The sequence below is a fragment of the Athene noctua genome, chromosome Z, assembly GCF_965140245.1.
Source record: "Athene noctua chromosome Z, bAthNoc1.hap1.1, whole genome shotgun sequence".
In the NCBI taxonomy this organism is placed as follows: Eukaryota; Metazoa; Chordata; class Aves; order Strigiformes; family Strigidae; genus Athene; species Athene noctua.
Window position 1 is genome coordinate 64,488,029 of NC_134077.1, and position 17,936 is coordinate 64,505,964.

At 39.6% G+C, this 17,936-nt stretch overlaps 1 protein-coding gene across 1 annotated transcript in view; it reads left to right on the top strand.

The window, feature by feature from the left end:
* The first annotated feature begins 8,226 nt into the window (after positions 1–8,226).
* Positions 8,227–17,936, top strand: part of BNC2 (basonuclin zinc finger protein 2) — a 308,307-nt gene continuing 298,597 nt past the window's right edge. Inside the window, exon 1 of the mRNA XM_074932200.1 lies at positions 8,227–8,349. Within this exon, the coding sequence (XP_074788301.1) occupies positions 8,347–8,349 (3 nt within the window). The 5' untranslated portion in view covers positions 8,227–8,346. The remainder of the gene's footprint in view (positions 8,350–17,936) is intronic.

Below are 17,936 nucleotides of genomic sequence, written 5' to 3' on the forward strand. Positions count from 1 at the left end.
TTTTTGGACAGAATATTTTCATTTCCTACTTTCTCCAGGTTCCTCAGATTTTAAGCAAAGCCTATAGCAAAGCCTACACCTTCTTTTTGCAATTGTGCCTGCAATTGAGCAGATGTCCTCAACAAAGTATTTTTACTAAAGAGCAGCAAGAATAACCCAGCTGTATCGGTCTGAGTGAGTTGCAGGGTTTTTTCATAGCAGGGGAGAAGGCTACAGCAGTGGCCCGTGAGAAGCTTCTCAGAGCTCCCCCAGCTCCGTGTCAGACCCACCTTTGCACCAAGATCAAGCCAATTAGCTGTGCCTCTGCAGTAACGTATTTAAGGGGAACCTGGGAGGAGTTCGTGAAGTTGTGAGGAGAACATCTGTGTGAACACTGAGGTCAGCGGAAGAAAGGAGGAGAAGGGATGGGGAAGTGTGCTGGAGCAGAGACTCTCCTGTATCCCATAGTGGGATGGCAGGACTGCCCCCCCCCCGCCACCCAGGGAGGTCACTGGTGGAACAGATGCTGATTTGTGGCACATGGGGGGCCCCACACTGACCCAGGTGTCTGCACTCAAAGAAGGCTGGGACTCTGTGGGACAAAACCCCCAGTGTTGTAGTTCAGCACTGGGAGGATTTCAACACGCAGGGGTGACCCACACACCTGTGGGAGTGACACATGTCAGAGTTGGTTTGTGGAGGACTATCTCCTGTGAGAGGGGGACTGCGCTGGAACTGGGCAGGAATACCAGAAGTTCCCCATCCTGAGGTGGAAGACTGCACCCCCCATTCACCGACCTCTCTACTGCTGGGGTGAAGGCAGTAGAGATATTGGAAGAAAAGCTGAGCCTTGGAAGAAGGGAGGGGTGGGGGACGGTGTTTTCAAGATGTGGTAACACTTCTCACAACCCTACTCTGTCTGTCCAGTGTTGCTGTCGTTAGTGTCTGTATTAAATTCATGTTCTATTTTTCTTCCCCTAATGAGTCTGTCTTTTGTCTATGCCTTAATGGACGAGACCATCCCTCCCTGTCCTTATCTCAAGTTCCTGGGTCTTTTGATTCCCTCATTCTCTGCTGGGGGAAAAGGGGGTGAGTGGGCAGTCTTGACTTATTTTCCCTTTCTCAGCACTGGAGAGGATTAGTGGGGAGTGGGTGGCTGTGTGGTGCTCAGTTTCCCTCTGAGATCAAACCATGACACCAGCATTCTAACTAGACTTTTGGATGTAACACTTCGAACCAACCTCAAGTTCAAACAAGACCTATTAAATATCTTCTACTAGTGTAGCTGAATCCTATGCTAGGAGAGGTCAAAATCTAAAAGTTAGTCTTTGGAAGGAAGGCAAGGATCAAGCTGTCAATTCATCTGCCTTCTTTTCTTGATGTGATGATCAAATTGTACTTTAATAATGAAGCAATTATAAAAGAAATAAAAAAGGAATAAAGAAGTTACAGCGCATGAGGAATCATTATGTCACATTACTTAAAGCCTGCTTTAAAGTTCTGTATTGTATTCAGTTTAGGTTGCCACATCTCATTTTAAGTCTCCATTTAAGCAAGGTGTAAATAGCAGAAAAATTGTTCAGGAAAAAGTAGGGAAATCTTAGCAGCAATCTTTCAAGATGAGACATGACAGATCTTGTGACTTGCCCTGCAATAGCACATTTGACATTTTTGTTGCTTTTAAGATACTGAGCCACCAATCACTATTAGCTGTGACTGGGACAGTTTATTAAAATTAATTTATGAAAGCAAGCCAAGTGCACAAATGCTCATTGTAAGATACCAGGATAAAAGTAGTAAAATCCCATCAACAATTAAAGTTTAAGACTAAAGCAGTTAAACTGGATAAGAAAAAAAAGAAAGACTTTCCCATTGTGCTTACAACTAACTCTCCAAGGCAATCACTTTTGACTGGAGTAATATAAGGAAAACAAATGGTAAAACACTACAAGAACTGAAAAACATTGAGATTCACTTGGGAAAAATACCCTCAAGTGTTATATGAGATAAGCTGAGACATATTCCAGAATGCATATAGAACACTTACGTGTGGTCTCTGACTAGCAATTACTAAACTATAGAAAACAATTTTGATGGACAGAGATTGGAAGTGACAACAGAGAGAAGAAATTTCAATCTAGAGAGCTCTTAGATGTAAACGTGTGCATTCTTATTGGAGAAAGGATGACAATAGAAGTAGTAAATAGATTCCAAATATTTTATTTTTTTTTTTTTTTACTTTCTTTACTACTTTAGGCAAGTTGCTGAAACTTATTGCACCTTATTCTTTTCATCTCTAAAGTGAGTTGAAAAGTTTCATTTCTTCACTCATGTTTAAAACCTTCTAATGTCCCTTACAAAAGCTGTGGTAGAAGTACAAAGTAACATCTATATCTATTGCTTTTAATATATATTCTTTCAGCTGAGCTCATAAAGTACTGGAAGCACCTTTGTCTTTAAGAACATCTGCTAATGCATTTGGGAAAGTTTAAGATAAATCAAACTGTGTGGTAGCAACCTCTAAAAGAGATAGAAAAGACTGGGTACAGAGGATATGGTACAAAAAGATGGATATGCTACAGACAACCTTTTTTCATCTCCAGAAAAACACTATTATGACTGGAAGGATCTAGCAATACTTAAGTGCTGGAAAGACTTCAAATCACCTTCAGTATTTTAGCGCAAGAGGCAAAGGAAACATAATTAGCTATTCTTAAATTCACTTCCTGAATGACAAAAATGCTTTTTGACTCAGAACACTGATATATTTGTATTATTATCTCACATACTTTCATGAACTTTATAGTGAATTTTGTCAGTTGGTTAACAGGGGTTCAGAAGTTATACATTCAGAAGTTAGAAGTGTTATTATTACAAGTATCTACACAACATTAATTCAGCCTTTTCATGTGATGAATACATGATGTCTGACATTATATGACCATGTACTGTTTACTCCCTGCATGACCTGTCTGTATCAAGTACACAGAATGGGCAATGTTCTCTAAATGAAAATTAATGTCTGTATAATGAATGAAGCTTCTTAAGACTTCTATTTAATCTATCTACTGCTGAAGTTTCAAGGTGTGTGATGAATGAGACAGAAAGATAAACCTACGGTTAAAGCAGATGAAGCAGTTAAATCCCACCCCAGAGAATTAGATTCTACCCCTGTCTCTGAGGTCCTGTGTAATTCTGGGCAACTCACTTTAAACAAAATGTTTACAGTTGGTCACTAGCTTTTCAATTGTTGGCTCAGGTCCCTGTGGTCCATAGCTAAGTTTAGGTGAACTCCTTCAGAAGTAGTATCCTTAGTACCCTGCCTACATCAGGTCAGATTTCAAACTCTTCCTCTAAAGTACCAGGAAATTATAGTTTGCCAGGGAAAGCATTAGACACTTTTTTGTAATAAATGCACAGATATTCTTTCCTAATTAGATTCTTGAAAACGGTTGAAGTTTTCCTGAAATGTCAGAATCTGACAACTAACTAGCATAAAAATATTTTTAAAGGGCGGGGGAAAAAAATTATAAAAAGGGAAAAGAAAAATCTCTAATAGGAAGTAGGAGCCTACCTTTAATGTATGTCATCCTCTAAGCCATGCTACCTATTGTAGAGTAATACTCATCATAGAAAAACATTCAGTATGCATATGGATGCTGGATGCTACAGCCATACCTCTGAATAAAATTAATAACCAGGTTAGGAATTATAGTATAGATCTAAAATGTTGATGGCTATTTTTGTACTAAATTAGATTATTTTCCCCTTTAGTAGCTGTGAATTACAGAATATAGGTTTTATATTCAGGACTGGGCATAATTTCTCTGTTGGAGATTCCTTCTACTGGTAAATTGTTTTTTCATTTACAGTTCAATTATACTATTCTCTAGAAGTGTTTTTTCTACCTTGTCACCCATCAATATATGGAGGATTTCAGTTTATGATGCTATAGCCCCTTGTAGGCTACTGATGCCTTATGTCCCACCTCTGCTCTGTTGGCTGCACATATCCTGCACCTCCAGGTTTGCAAAATGGGCAGAAAATTCAAGTGAACCATAAATTCCTTCCATGAGAAGGAAGACCAAGACAGCAGAGAAATAACACACTCTGGAGACACCAAAATTTAGATGACTTATACTCCCACTCCTCTAAAGATGCAGTTCCTACTTAGACTTTATCTCAAACTTGCAACATCTCAGTGCTCCAATCTGGAAAATCAAAAAAAAAGTGAAGAAAAATATTTCTGTAACTAGATTTGTTCACACTAATTAATCTCAGATCAGTGAGTACTACTAATTCTTTATGGTGGTTATAGTTGGTTTTGAAGGAAAATTACAGTGAGAAATTATTTGCTGTATAGGACAGATATTCCTGTTGATGAGGCTGAAATTGCTAGAGACACTACTCTCTTCACTAACAAATATCATTAACCTAAATAGCAAGGAAAAGTGTAAGCTTTGCTTATATTCTGACACCTTACATACAATCTCCAAAATTTAAGATAATTACACACTTTGAGAAGCCATAACACAGTCCTCTGACACAGTTTGAATCTGTACACTGTCTTTTGAGGTGTTCATTGAAGTAGAAATAAAGGTATGTTGTAATTTCCTGCAATACCTATGATATGTGCTGATGTCACAGTCACTGCGGCAATATAAAAAACCAAAAGTCACTGTGCAGGTGGATGGTATAGTATTTTAACAAGGTGCCTATCTTCTTAGGATTATCTCCAAATATACCATAGTAGGCAAATCTGAAAGGAAGAACTCAATTAAAATTTAAAACACTATTTTGTATGTAACTAAAAGTGTGTTTCTGAAAGATGCAAAATTTCAGAACAAAGCTTGGAGCTTGTTCAGTCTGAAGTCAAATGATGATGTATATTCAAATATCACCAGTTAGCTATTTTTGCTGCTGATCCTTTGAGCAGAAATGTCTTACTCCACAATGTTTATCCTGTAATCCCATACTGTCAACCCAAGAATCAGAATTCCCAACAGCCAACTTGCCTCCAGCTATTTTACCTCCTCAGCAGCTTTCAAGAGGCTGTAATATACTGTCAATACAAAAGCCACTGGCTTATTGACAGGTGGAAGAAAAAAAAAGTGGAGAGGTTTAAAAAAACCTGAATTAAATATCAAGCAAGGTAACAAAGTAATGACTTCACGAGGCATTATTAGTTTTCATGCAAAATTACTTAAAATCTTTAAAAATAAAGTAACTGGAAGCTATTAATGATTGTGTTACACTTAACGGGTTCTTTGTTTGAAGTGATATATCTTAAATAAAGACCTTAAATAAAAATTTTTAGTGTGTGATATAGGTTATGATCACTGCAATCTACTGGTTTAGTGCATAAAGGAATATCTCCTTCAAATGCCTAGTCTCAGTTCAAAAAAAATCCCTCTCTTCTAAAATAGTAAGGAAAGATGGTTTTAAATTTAGTTGAATGGCTGTTTACCTACTATAAGCCTTTTCTTTCACAAATCTGTAAATACAGCCTTTGATTCACTTCTGTAAAACCGCATAGTAAAGATTAGCCTTGTAATGAGCATGACATTTTTATTCTAGCAGGCGAACATGCCTTTTGAGAGCTAAAGTTGCAGCACTTTATTTTTAATCTGCATCAAATTAGCTTGGACCCTCCTTCGTTCATGTGAGGAGGCAGGGATGTGAACTTGCCAAGGCTTTAACCACTAGGGGGCTGTGTGAACACAATTTTTTGGCAACTTCTTGGCCCTTCACTGGTTCAAAAGGGCAAATGGGTTTTTATGTACGATACAATGTGACTCTAAAATAATTAACTAGGTTTTTCTTATCTCTCCCTTTTGACAGAAAACGCATCTAATCATGCTTTAATTAGTCCTGTGAATTTTTTAGAATGACCATCAATTACTCAGAATCTTTGTTGGTCATGGTGCTTCTATAAAAAAAGCAACATCCTAGAAGACGCAAAAACCTGTTCGAATCAGTCTGAGCCTGAAACATACTCTCTACAGCTCAAGGTTTGAAACTAATCCTGATGAAGTGTGGATACTGCAAAACCTGTCCATAAGGTGGTAACATATTATGCTTAACGACGTAGGTATCTGATGAATAGCCAGAAAACAGAATGAAATTTCTACAGAAACACAGATAATGCTGAGATATATCTAATCAGTTTTTGTGAAAACCTGGTTTTGATGCTAATATAGATAATTTACCTTCTTCTGACAGGTGTGGAAAATGCAGAAATAACAAAGACAGCAAAACCTGGTAAAAAGCTTGGAAACTTGGTAATTCAGAGGGACATACCGTTCATTGTTTTGAGTTTGCTGTGGCTTTAGTCCATAGCAGATGTAGGAAAAATCAGAAGTGCCAAGCAGCCACCTATTTTGTATATTTGACCCGACTCCCCTCCGTTCTTCTATTAAGTGTCTGCTGGGTCGTCAAAGCGTCCAGTTACACCAAAAGGCAGCAGGAGACAAAACGTCCCAGTATTTGTGTTTCACGTCACCTGAAAAGTTCTCCTAATTCTCACTTTTAAAAGGTCCAGTCCTAATCTTGTGTTTATACAGAGCCAGAGAAAGGGAGCCAATTTTGATAGCACTAGTGACCCTCGCCGCCTTCACAGGCAGGACGCGAGGGATGGCCAGATAGGCTCGGCTGGCTGTACCGGTAGATAAAGCACGATAGCCTTCTGTCATCTTCTCTTTGTCAAGAAACCCACGAAACGCGTTACGTATCTGCTACCCCCTCCACGCCGTGAGCGGGGGACACGTGGGAGAACGCTTTGAAACGGCTACACACGGGGCTAAGAAAAGATTTCGCAGGGGAAAGCTCCAAGAGAGGACCGACGGCCCGCGGCCCTTCTCCCGCCGGCCGGGCAGGAAGCTCGCCGGCGCGAAACGGCAGCTAAGGGCAACGCCTCCCCGCCGAGCCCGGCCGCCGGGCAGAGCCCCGAGGCGGGCGGTACGTGTGCGGCCGCGGGAGGGCGCGGAACGGCCCCCCCGCCTCGGCGCCCCCCCGCGCGCGCTCCCCGAGGGCGCGCGCGGCGGCCGTTGTGTGCCGCGCTGTGCCCGCGCGCGGCGGGCCGCAGCGCCTGCGTCTCCCCGGCGTCCCCGGGGCAGGGTTTCGCTCGGTTTGGCTCCGTGTCACACACAGATGTGACTCTTGTCTGTTCCCTGCAAACGTACAACCGTGACGGCTCACCTCCTCCCGCCTCCCTCCCCCCCCCCTCCAAAAAAAAAACCCAACCAACACCCTTTTACAAAAATTTCTTCAGATCCCACATCGAGCAGCAGCCGCCGCAGCCGAGCCCCGGGAGCTGATGGAGCAATGGGTGGGAAGCGGGAAACCGGCACCACGAGCGAAAACTTTCCATCTGCCTAACTTTCCGCTTCTCTTCTAACGCTCTCCCCTCTCCCCCTTCGGCTCCTTACCCCTCCTCTGGGCTACGCTTCATTTTCCGCCGTGTCTCTCCCCTCTCTCAGCCCTCCCTCCACCTTCCTCCTTGCCGCCTTCTCGCTCGCTCGCTCCAGCGGCGCCTGGAGCTGATAAGGAAGAGGAGAAGCGGCGGTAGAGACTGCAGCCGCCGCGAGGAGGAACCGGGCGGGAGGAGCGGGAAGGGGAACGGGGGAAGAGGGAGGCAGAGAGGGGCGGCCAGCCCCGCGCGGCGCCGCCGGCCGCCCTCACCACAAAGTTGGCGGCGGCCGCTGGGCGTTTTTGACAGCTGGGCGCGGGCGGCCTCTGCCGCAGCCCCCGCCTGGCACAGAAAGTTTGGGAGGAGGGACGAGGCAGAGGGGTTACTTTTTCGTCCCCTCAGACTACTGTTTGCCCTTCCCTCTGCCGCCCTGCCCGCCGCCCTTGCCCGAGAGCGTGGGGTTAAGGAGAAAGCAACGCTGCTCGCCCAGACCCTCTCGCAGCCTCCCCCCGCCGCCTTCCCTTCCCCAGCCTAATAACCCAACAACAAACCAACCTGTGGAGGCTCTGACCCGAATCCTGGGTCCCTCCTCCCCATCACTTCCAGCTCTCCGCTGAAAGCTCTTTCTCTTTCTCTCTGCTGCTCGGGCTGAACTTTGGGGGCTGAAGTTTTGGAAGACTCAGAAAGAGGGCGAAGAGAGAGAGACGCTCGCTGCTGCTGCTGCTGCTGCTGCTGCTTTGGGGAGGGGTGGGTGGGGGGAGGGGAGTGCTTTTGGGTTTTAAATCTCTATTTTTTAATTCAAGTCACCTGAGGGGGGGGGGGGGGGGGGAAGACACGGGGGGAGAGGGGGAAAGAGAAGGAGAGGCGCTGAGAGTCCAGAGGCAAAAGGAAGGGTGCAGGCACAGCCGCTGAGAGGAGATCGAGAGACAGGGGGTGCACTTGACAACCAGCATGCAGAGATGGTAAGAAGTTTCCAGCAGCCTTTCGTTTTCATTTTAGCCTTTACTTTGGTTTGATTTGATTAATAAATTGTGCAGTAACACAAGCAGCCCTGCTCGCTATCCGGTGTGTTTCAGCCTTCAAAATAAACAAGCAGCCAAGCAAGGCGAAAGAGTAGGATAATAAATAAATCAGCCCTGTGCTGCTTGGATTGGGGGAAAAAATGACTAAGAGGCTGTGCTAAACTTTAAGTGAGTTTGGGGGGTTGAAATGGGATGGCCACGTGCTTTTTACCGCCTCCTTCACTCCACTAAAGATGAGGGGCTAATAATGTAAGAAAAGTGTGTGCATATGGAGGGAGGGAGAGAGAAGGCGGAGTGGGGTTCAATCGGACATGCGGTGGTCTGATCTTTTTTGGACACCACCTTCTGCTCGGATATTAGTAAGGTTTGCACACAATGTCAAGGTAACATTTGAGAGCGGGGGAAGGAGCTGTGTGTTTGCGTGTGAAACAACGCCTGAGGCAGGGAGGCAGAAGTGTAAATCCACCTTCCCTCTGTAACTCTTCTTCTTGTTGTGCATGTGCTTGCAGTTTGCACCTCTCCAATCAGAGATTGTTAGCAGAATTTGCAGAGTTATGCAGATGCCCTAACTGTAAAAAGGAGGGGGGAGCCCCAGAAAAACAACTGAGCTTACTTCATGTGTTTTGCAAACGTACGTCCCCTTTACAGCAGGGGTTTTGCAAAGCAGTGTTTGGGCTTTCATGGCCTCTTAATTTAAAAATTCGAAATGACTGAGGACCTCATTTGACTGAAGTCCGTTTGTCTGGGTTGTGATGTGAGGATAGGTTAAAGAGCTGCGAAGAACAAGCACGTTTAGAGTCATGACTAACATAACATGCATAATGATAACTGTTCGTATTAACAAGTGGACTGACCTCAGTTAGTGACCAACAGTGATCAGCTCAAATTCAATGAAGTAGTATATTTTCAGTCACTGACTACTGCCTTGCTTTCAGTCAGCTTTTGTCACCGCACTCTAGGGATGTTATGTGTGTCTTGTGTGCCTTGAATATATATATGTGCACGCACACACACATGTATTTATATATATGTCTATACATATATATGTGTGTATGTATGTACATACATGTATGCATGTATATACAGCACTCAAAGTATAGATACAGTGTGTGTCTGTATGAATGAAGGGAAGAGCTTGAGATGGAGGGTTTGTATTTTTCCCTTCTCTCACTAACATGACATGTCTTGTTGCAGTGATCAAAGCCACAATTGGAGTGTAGGAGATGCAACTGTCAAATGTAGGCAACAATTAAAAAAAAAAAAAAAAAAAAGAAAGAAAAAAAGAGGTGAGAAAGCAGCGTGTGCCCAGGACTGTGGTTACAGTAACACTGACAGAAATTAAAGTGGTTTTGAAAGCAGCGTGCGATTTATGATGGTTCCCATTTACCCTAGAGTCAAGCTGTTGTAGAACTGATGCACAAAAGACATCATGTAATAATCCGATGTACCCAGCATTAAAGTGGCAACGAGTGTCATTTTGTGTGTGTGTCTGGCCGACAGTTAAAATGGTTTGAAGCTATTTTTATGTAAGAAATCAAAGCAGGATATTACATGTTTCTTTTCTTAACCTGTATGTTAGCCATGCATAGCACTCGTTGAAATATTTTTTAGTGGAAGTGGGCTCTTATTTCTCGTTATCATCTGTTTCCTCTCTGTATTATAACCCACCTCCACAGACGAATTTTAAAACAGGGTAATGTTTTTGTCATAGTTTCAGAGTACAAATGTTCACGATTTAATTACTGAGTTCATTTCAGACAGTAATATTTAATAAGCCTGATCACCAGATCTGCACAGGAATACCAAGTTCCTGTAAAAGTATGTGGAACTTTCCTTGCCCTTAAAAATTGCAGGAATTTTTAATCTGAAATTTGCTGTGTAGTATTAATGAACTGTATAGCTCCATGTATGTTCTGCTTTAAATTCCTAAAGGACATGAATTTCAAAATTTACTCACTAAATATTTCAAATGATTCATCTTTACGTGATCCAGGTGCAGGAAAGACTCTATGTAAATTATAAACTAATTTGTTATGATCAAATTTTGAAACTCCTTTTAAGACCTGGGGTTTTGAAAGTGTTCCTTAAGCACACATGTTACACACATAATGGAAAAACCCTGCCTTGGTACATTATTTTGTAAAAATACAACACTGTGACATTTTAAGAGAAAAAACCTGAGATCTATATCTTTAATCACTGCACTTCTATTATTAAGATATTTGTGAAAGATGAGTATGTGATTACATTAAGTAAAGGAACAGTCAAAAGCAGAGATGACTATTGCTATATTAAAATATAAGTGTTACAGTTTGAATTTTCTAGTGAGTTTTTGAGTTCAGTGCTTTACATAACATTTTGTCCTAATCTTGCTTGCTGTCAGAGATGTTTCATGGTTGTGCAATTGCTGCAGTCAAGAATGCCAATTTGCATTCCAGGAGTGTCATTTGATTACTTTTATCTGCACAGCTCGAAGACCAGCCCAGACCTCTCATTTCATCTTGCCATGTCACGAGTCAGTGCTGTGTCGTCTTTTCAAAAATCTGCCTGATTTAGACAAGAAAGAAAAGTACTTTCATGTAGCAGCCGCAGTCCCCTGCTAACTTGTCAGCAGCAGTGTATGATTCACTTGGGCCCTGAAGAATGGTACAGAGACGAGGGTTAGGCAGTTCAATAAGCCCATGGACAGGTAGTGTGTGACGTCCCAAGAGAGCTTAAGTTAATGAAGAACAGGTCTGCTTAGTTCTTCACACTCTGACCTGGTGCTGTCCCCACAGTTTTCTCATTTGATCTTTCCCAGCAAATTGATCTTTTCTAGTACTTTTTTGCCTTCCAAGTTAGTCCTTGTGGGACTGAAATTAGCAGAGCAACTTAAGTTGGATAATACAGCTGTTCAGAAAAGAAGAAATTGGACACTAGCTCATACAGGGGGGAGGGGAAAGTAAGCTATTCTTTCTGTTGTTACTCAGAATTCCCTTTTTTTGTTTTATTTTAGAAAAGTTCGCAGTAGCTGTACTACTTTGGAAATTTGCTTTCTTTTCTATTTATAGACTGTATGGATGGTCCATTGCACACTGCATTAAACGTGTATCATTTAAATAAAACAAACATGCGTGCCGCATAGACTGCAGGTTTGCTTTGGTATTTATCAGTTGAACTTGCTTGTTAGAAATGATTTGCTAGTCTGTAATGAGACTTTTACAGCCGTTGTAAGACATTTTAAATATCAATTGCACATGCCAACTACATTATTTATAGCCTGCTAAATAACTGTAATTCCATAGTATCCAATGCTGAAATGCAGTGGAGATTAAACAATAAAAGCCATTACAAATGGTATGTGTAAATATTACGGTAGGTGAAAATACAGTCAGCAAATTACTACTGGCATTACTGGTTTTCTGGAAAACCAGTGTATACAAACAAATTGGTTTTGAACTAAGACACTGTAAAATCTGCATTCTAAGATGGGGCTATGGTATTGTCTATCATTCTTTTTTTACATTATTTTACACAGTGTAATTGGAAAGTGGAATGGAAGTGTGTTAGTTTTTGTGTGTGTGTCTGTGTGTATTTCAATACATACATGGCTAGGTTGTCAAACAATGTAAGATTTCAAACTAGAATTCGGTAAATAAAGTGTGAGTTGTAAATGATTAAGAGGGTCTTTAGTATGCTGTACAATAAAAAGCAGCATTCAACTTTCTTTATTTCACAGCAGATGTTCTCACGTATTATCCATGTCCTTTCAAGATGTAGAATTGAAAACACTGCTGAATTAAAATAACACTTATTATGTAAGGGGAATACTGCTCTCATTCTCAGTATTGCCTTTGAAAATGGGAAGGAACTGTAAAGGATCACTGGTCAGTTAAGCTCCTCTGCAGAGCTAGAGGGAGCTTCATGATTTTATCAGATATGCCATAGGTAGGAAAAAGGGAAAAAATATTGTAAATAAGGAAGGGCTGATTACTACCTCTTTTTTCAGAGCCAAAGATCTGGAACTTGGACTTTGAGGTGGCTTGAGTAGTATGTTACACATATATGTATGTCACTGGGATTTGTGGGTGACTACAGATCTTGTCAATTTCAAGCAAAACAGAAATGACCAACAGCAAAGCAATTACATTAAAACAAGTCCAAGTAAAACATTGGAATTTATACAAAAATAAAATGTATTTTTTTTCCTCAAAGATATAAGTTTCTGGCAGTGTCTCTTTTCCTTTTTTTCACAATGGACGCTGTCACCAGGATTTGAAGTCTTTTTGCTGAATATTGTTAAGTGAAAGAGTCCTGACTTTCAGTCTGCAGGTTTGCATGTGTCTTTTGAGTTAATGTTTTAATTTGATTTAATGTCCACTATTAGTATGTGTTAGGAAAAAAATGTGCATGTCTGGAAATACAAAAAGTTCCCCATAAAACAAATAGAGTATATCTGTCATTTTGGAAGTGTATATCACTTCCTAATCTAGCCAGGAATTTGTACTTAATTTAGAGGAATATCCTTTAACATGGCTTAGTAAAAGGCATCTGTTTAAACCTTGTATTCTGTGTCAGTTTCATCCCACCTGAATGCTGACATATTTGTTTTAAAAATGCATTGATCGTAATTGCTGCTTAATAGTTATGTGGCAGCTTTTACAAGCATTACTTTCGACAAACTTTTTATGGTTTAAGTAAATGATATAATCCAGTGAAATAAACTAGCAGATTTGTCTCCTTTATCTCTTGCACAGTAGCTCTCATTATGTGCTGTGCTTAGTAAAAGCCTTTATTTGTTGATTATTAGAATCTTAGTACACTCAGGAGTTATGCTGTAATTTAATGTAGTTGTTCAAAGAGGTTCTGTCTTTTTAGAATCTTTCCATAGAACTCTCACCACACGTTATAAATATGTATATTTTATACTCCAGATACATATGCAAATACTTTTTTCTTATTTTACGTAAATCAAGGTTTTTGAGAGAGAATTCTTTTCATCTGCAGCATCTATTTCAGTATTTCTCTCATGAAACACTTTATGTTAAAAAACACAAATTCTAATAACTTAATCAGATTTGTTTCTGTTTTGTTACCTTAGAGAGGCTTTTTTTTTTTTTAATGGAGTTGAAATGTTCTACTATGTACTTAACTCAGATTTTTGTAGACAATTATAAAAAGCTAGAGAAGTTTTAAAAACATGCTGGGCATTGCAATTATTTTTTAATTATGGAAAACAGAATGTCCATAATGCTGATTCATAAGTCACAAGCCAAAAGAAATCAAAATGCCATAAGCTAACCACTAAAATTTTTTAAGTCACCATGGTCTGGTGCACTGTCTGGAAGTTTAGCTATGTTTTTGCAGCATATTACAATTGGTTATGTCTACAGTTCAGCTGCACAGAAAACTTAAGAAACTAGGCCTGTTAGAATTCTTCAGCTACAGGGAAAGTTTCAGATAGTACGCAGAGCATATTATGAACTCTTACCAGCTGTAAATGAAGCTGAGTGTATGTACAACACCCATCATGCTGTCTTGTCAGCTGGAATCACACTGAATTAGTGTTTCAACTTTATCGTGTTTGTCAAATATGTATTATTTTGAAACTTGTCATTTGTGCTTTTTAGTCAATTCTTTTTAATGTTGAATACAAAGATGTAAAAGCAAACAAAAAACATTTTTCCCTTTCAGTGACCTGACATTTGCCAAAATGCCCCATGCTGAAATTTCTTTTCAGTATCTTTTTTTCTTCCAAAGCCAGACATGTACCCAGACACAAAAGCCTCTGTGTATAGCAAGCTGTTTTAAATATTGTGACTCAACGATGTGCTGTCCTTTCTCTGCTTGAGCCAAGGATCTCTGCTCAGTGTCTGTGGATTACCAAGTCCCTTCTTTATTGTACCTCTTGTCAGCTATTCCTATTCATTTAACCTTTCATTAGTGTCTGTGCAGCTTCACTGTCTGGAAAGGCAAGGAAAAACCTAAAGGCCTACTGTCACAGTTATTAGATTTCTCAGTTACATCCCAGCAACCATAAAGGAGTGAGAGTCAACACTATTGTCATGCATGCTGCTATCCTGGGGTGCAACTCTTCTGTGCATGTCAAGGACATGTGCCACATGTTGATAATGCATCCCAGGGATAAATGCACAACATGGGGGATAAACCAAGGCTTGCACTAATGAGCTTTGTAGAAGTTATTGCAAAGACAAACAGTTGTGAAGGAATTTTGCTTAAAATGCTGTGTTGCCAAGGCTTGCTTGTGAGGTACTTGTCAATCATGTTACTTTCATTTAAGTGCCATGTACTAGGGAAAAATGTTTCTGTGACTCGGAAATGTATTCCTTTTCCTTTTTTAAGGAAATAAAGTGTACCTGAAGTAGTCCTGAGTAATACACTTTATGACTCTTTTTTTCTATTTACTTGGTTTTGGATCAAAACCTTCAGATCTTCCAAATTACTTGAAAAAAATTGCAAATGTGAATTACAATGTATTATAAAATATTCCTGTTAGCTAAGCTTCAAATTCACTCTCAGTATTGTGAAAGCATTGACACAGTCTTGTCTGAGGCCTAAATTTGGCTGAGAATGTCTATGTGCATCTAAGTAGTTTCTTCTACATTTGCCCCCCAAAGAGCAAAAATTATTAGTTATGACACTGCTTCCTCATTCTGCTGAGGCACTTCCATTTAGTTCAGTGCAATATTCACAGATATTTTGCTTTGAAAGTTCCTGTGAAGACCATCTTACTTACCCTGTTAACCAAAGCCAACTGAATTTTGAGCTCTTAGTTTTTGCAATAGTAAAAAATGCATGCTTATTCCAGACCTCTCTATTGGATGACCTTTTGGAATGCATCTTAATTAGATTTTTATCAGTAGTATTATAACAATATGATACACAACTTAATATGACTTCCAAAAGGATATTTTGGTCAAAACAAAATTAGACCTACAGATTTACAGTTAAATTGTAATTTAATAATTCCCCTTAGTTCTGTGTAAAGCATAAGTGTCTAATGTTGGTCCTATTCATAGAAAGGTGGAGTAATGCCACTGAAGTCAATGGAGTTAGAGTTATGTTAAACTGTTGAATAAAATCTAGTCACCTCCTTTACACTTTCCATATGGCACACTAAGAGGATTTTAATGATAAATCTAGGGGGCTACAGGAAAATTCTTAGAACTTAGTTGTTTCAGATGCACTGTTTAGATTGATATCCTCAAAAAGTGTGAGTGGTCATCATTTATTAATAGGAATCAGGAGCTTTTTAGTTTTTCTTTACATTTTTTGATACGAAAGAAGTGAAGCGTGGCTGCACCTTTTGCTTTAGTTCAGAACATTGAAGAAAGGGGACCAGCAATATAGTAGTTGATGTGCCTCCACAGAAAATTGTTTGAGAAAAAAGTCAGAATAATCTTTGTATTTTCTTGTTAAAACACTGCAAACATTTGTAACACTGATACTGAATTCCACTTTCTTCAAATTAAAAGAGAAGCTGTTATATTTTGTGATTTGAATTAGACAAGTATTTAAATGGAACAAAATCTTCAGGCATGAGTTGGAACAAATGTAGTAGTGCCTGCTTAGTTTAAAACATCCTTTCATTACTGGACTGATACTAGCTTTGATGAATCTAAAACTTACTACATGGTTTCCAAATCAAAGATGAAAGGGCCAGTTAGGAATCAAATAAATTTTCCTGTTGAAATGTAGCATCTGACATTTAGAAAGATGTGCTCAGCATGATGAACCACTTCTCTTTACTACAGCTAGCCTGGTGATTTTTGCAATAAAACTACTTCAAAATTGAATTGAGGTATAATAAATTTAAGATAAATTAATTTGGTAGTCCTAATTAGTGCCATTTTTGAACTAAAGGAAATATTTCCCTGAAAGTGCTTTTTTCCCTTTATTATTAATAGGTTTTCATTGCTAAGTAATTACTTTTGTAGTTGTTTTGATAGACTTTTACTGGTGTAACTCTATTGGCTTTATTGTGGAAGTGCACCAGCTTTCATAAAGAAAGGTTTTGTTATTCACCTCATTGTGAAGTTACTGGTACATTCCTAGTACTAATCAAATGGGTATATACCCCATCTGTATGTTTGAACAGTTGTTACTATTATTACAGTAACTTACAGTCTACAGTAAAATTGGGCAGTGCTTTTATGCTGATCTGATGCCAATTATATGTTTCTAAAAGCCTACTGATAATACTTAACTTTCCAGAATGAGATTCTGTACAGAATCCTAGAAAACACCATGGAAAACATTTTGCTGTTCTGCTGAAGATGCTAAGTATTAGTAAAAATTAGCAAGTATTATTTAAGTTACAGTGAAAACTTCTGGCTTTATTGTGTGTTAGGCCATGATAATATTTCAGTTAGCAGCTGTATTTTGGGTTGGCTTTTGAAGATACAATGTGACTGATGTCCCATACAATATGCCTGATCGAAATAAATGACACCAGAAGGTAGTTGGCTAAGTGATCATATAAGCAGCATGAAGAGGCTGAGGATTTTATGTGCTTCAGTATACAAACTGGCATTAAGATTTTCGCCATACTTTGGTGCAAATATTAAAAAAAAAATGTGTGAAATTGCCTATGTTATGTAATTAAAGGCTTCTAAGGGAATTTATCTAAGCCGATATAATTCACATGGTAAGACAGCAAGAAAGTTAAGTAGGAACAGGAAGCAATAGTAGGTAAGTGATGTGTGATTTAAAGGTTTCTACTCCTTTACTTAAACTGTGTTTATTTTTTAACTTTTGCCTTCAGAACATAAGTCACAATTTTCAATTTTCTCTATTTCCTCTTATCCACACGCATATCAGCAGTGAATCTCATTTATCATTCAATATATTTAAATGATTTAGAATGTTTAAATGATTTATAATACCAAATGATTATTCCATAAGCAGTAAGTTCTTCAATTGCTGAGTGGACACTCAGAGAGGATGCCGCTATGCATCCTTTTTTGTTGCTTTTTGGAATGTTGTTGGCAATATGAGGGCAGCAAGGATGGGAATGAGCTACTTGTTTCATGGTTTGGCTTGGGCATCAAAAGTGGCAAGAAGCTCTTTGCCATCTCCTGCTAATTGATAGCTTCCATGAAGAGTAGTAGTCTTTTATTAAAAATATGAGGAAAAAATCTCAGTGGTGCTGGTGATGTCAGGGAAGGAGGTGGGTGAGGCTGATAGTATAATGAAAGAGCTTGAGCAGCTTCTATCTTTAGTCACCATAGCATCAGGGCAGAAGGCTTGCTTCTTTCTTACTCTGCATGCCTTTCCTGTCTCTTATGTTACTTGTGTGTGGAATTTCATAGTCCTTTTCCTATTAAATGTTTCACAGGTGTGGCCAGTATGCTGGGATGAGTTTTGCATAATGTGTGAGTTCTAATGCAGCATTTGGAAGTCACTGGGCTATACAGTGATCTTGTGAGTGTGTTAGATAAACCTGTGGAACATACGGGCACTTAGTGTCTTCCCACTGTCAAACACAGAAGGTCAAAAAAATCAATCTCCTCATGCAGTTGTTGCCA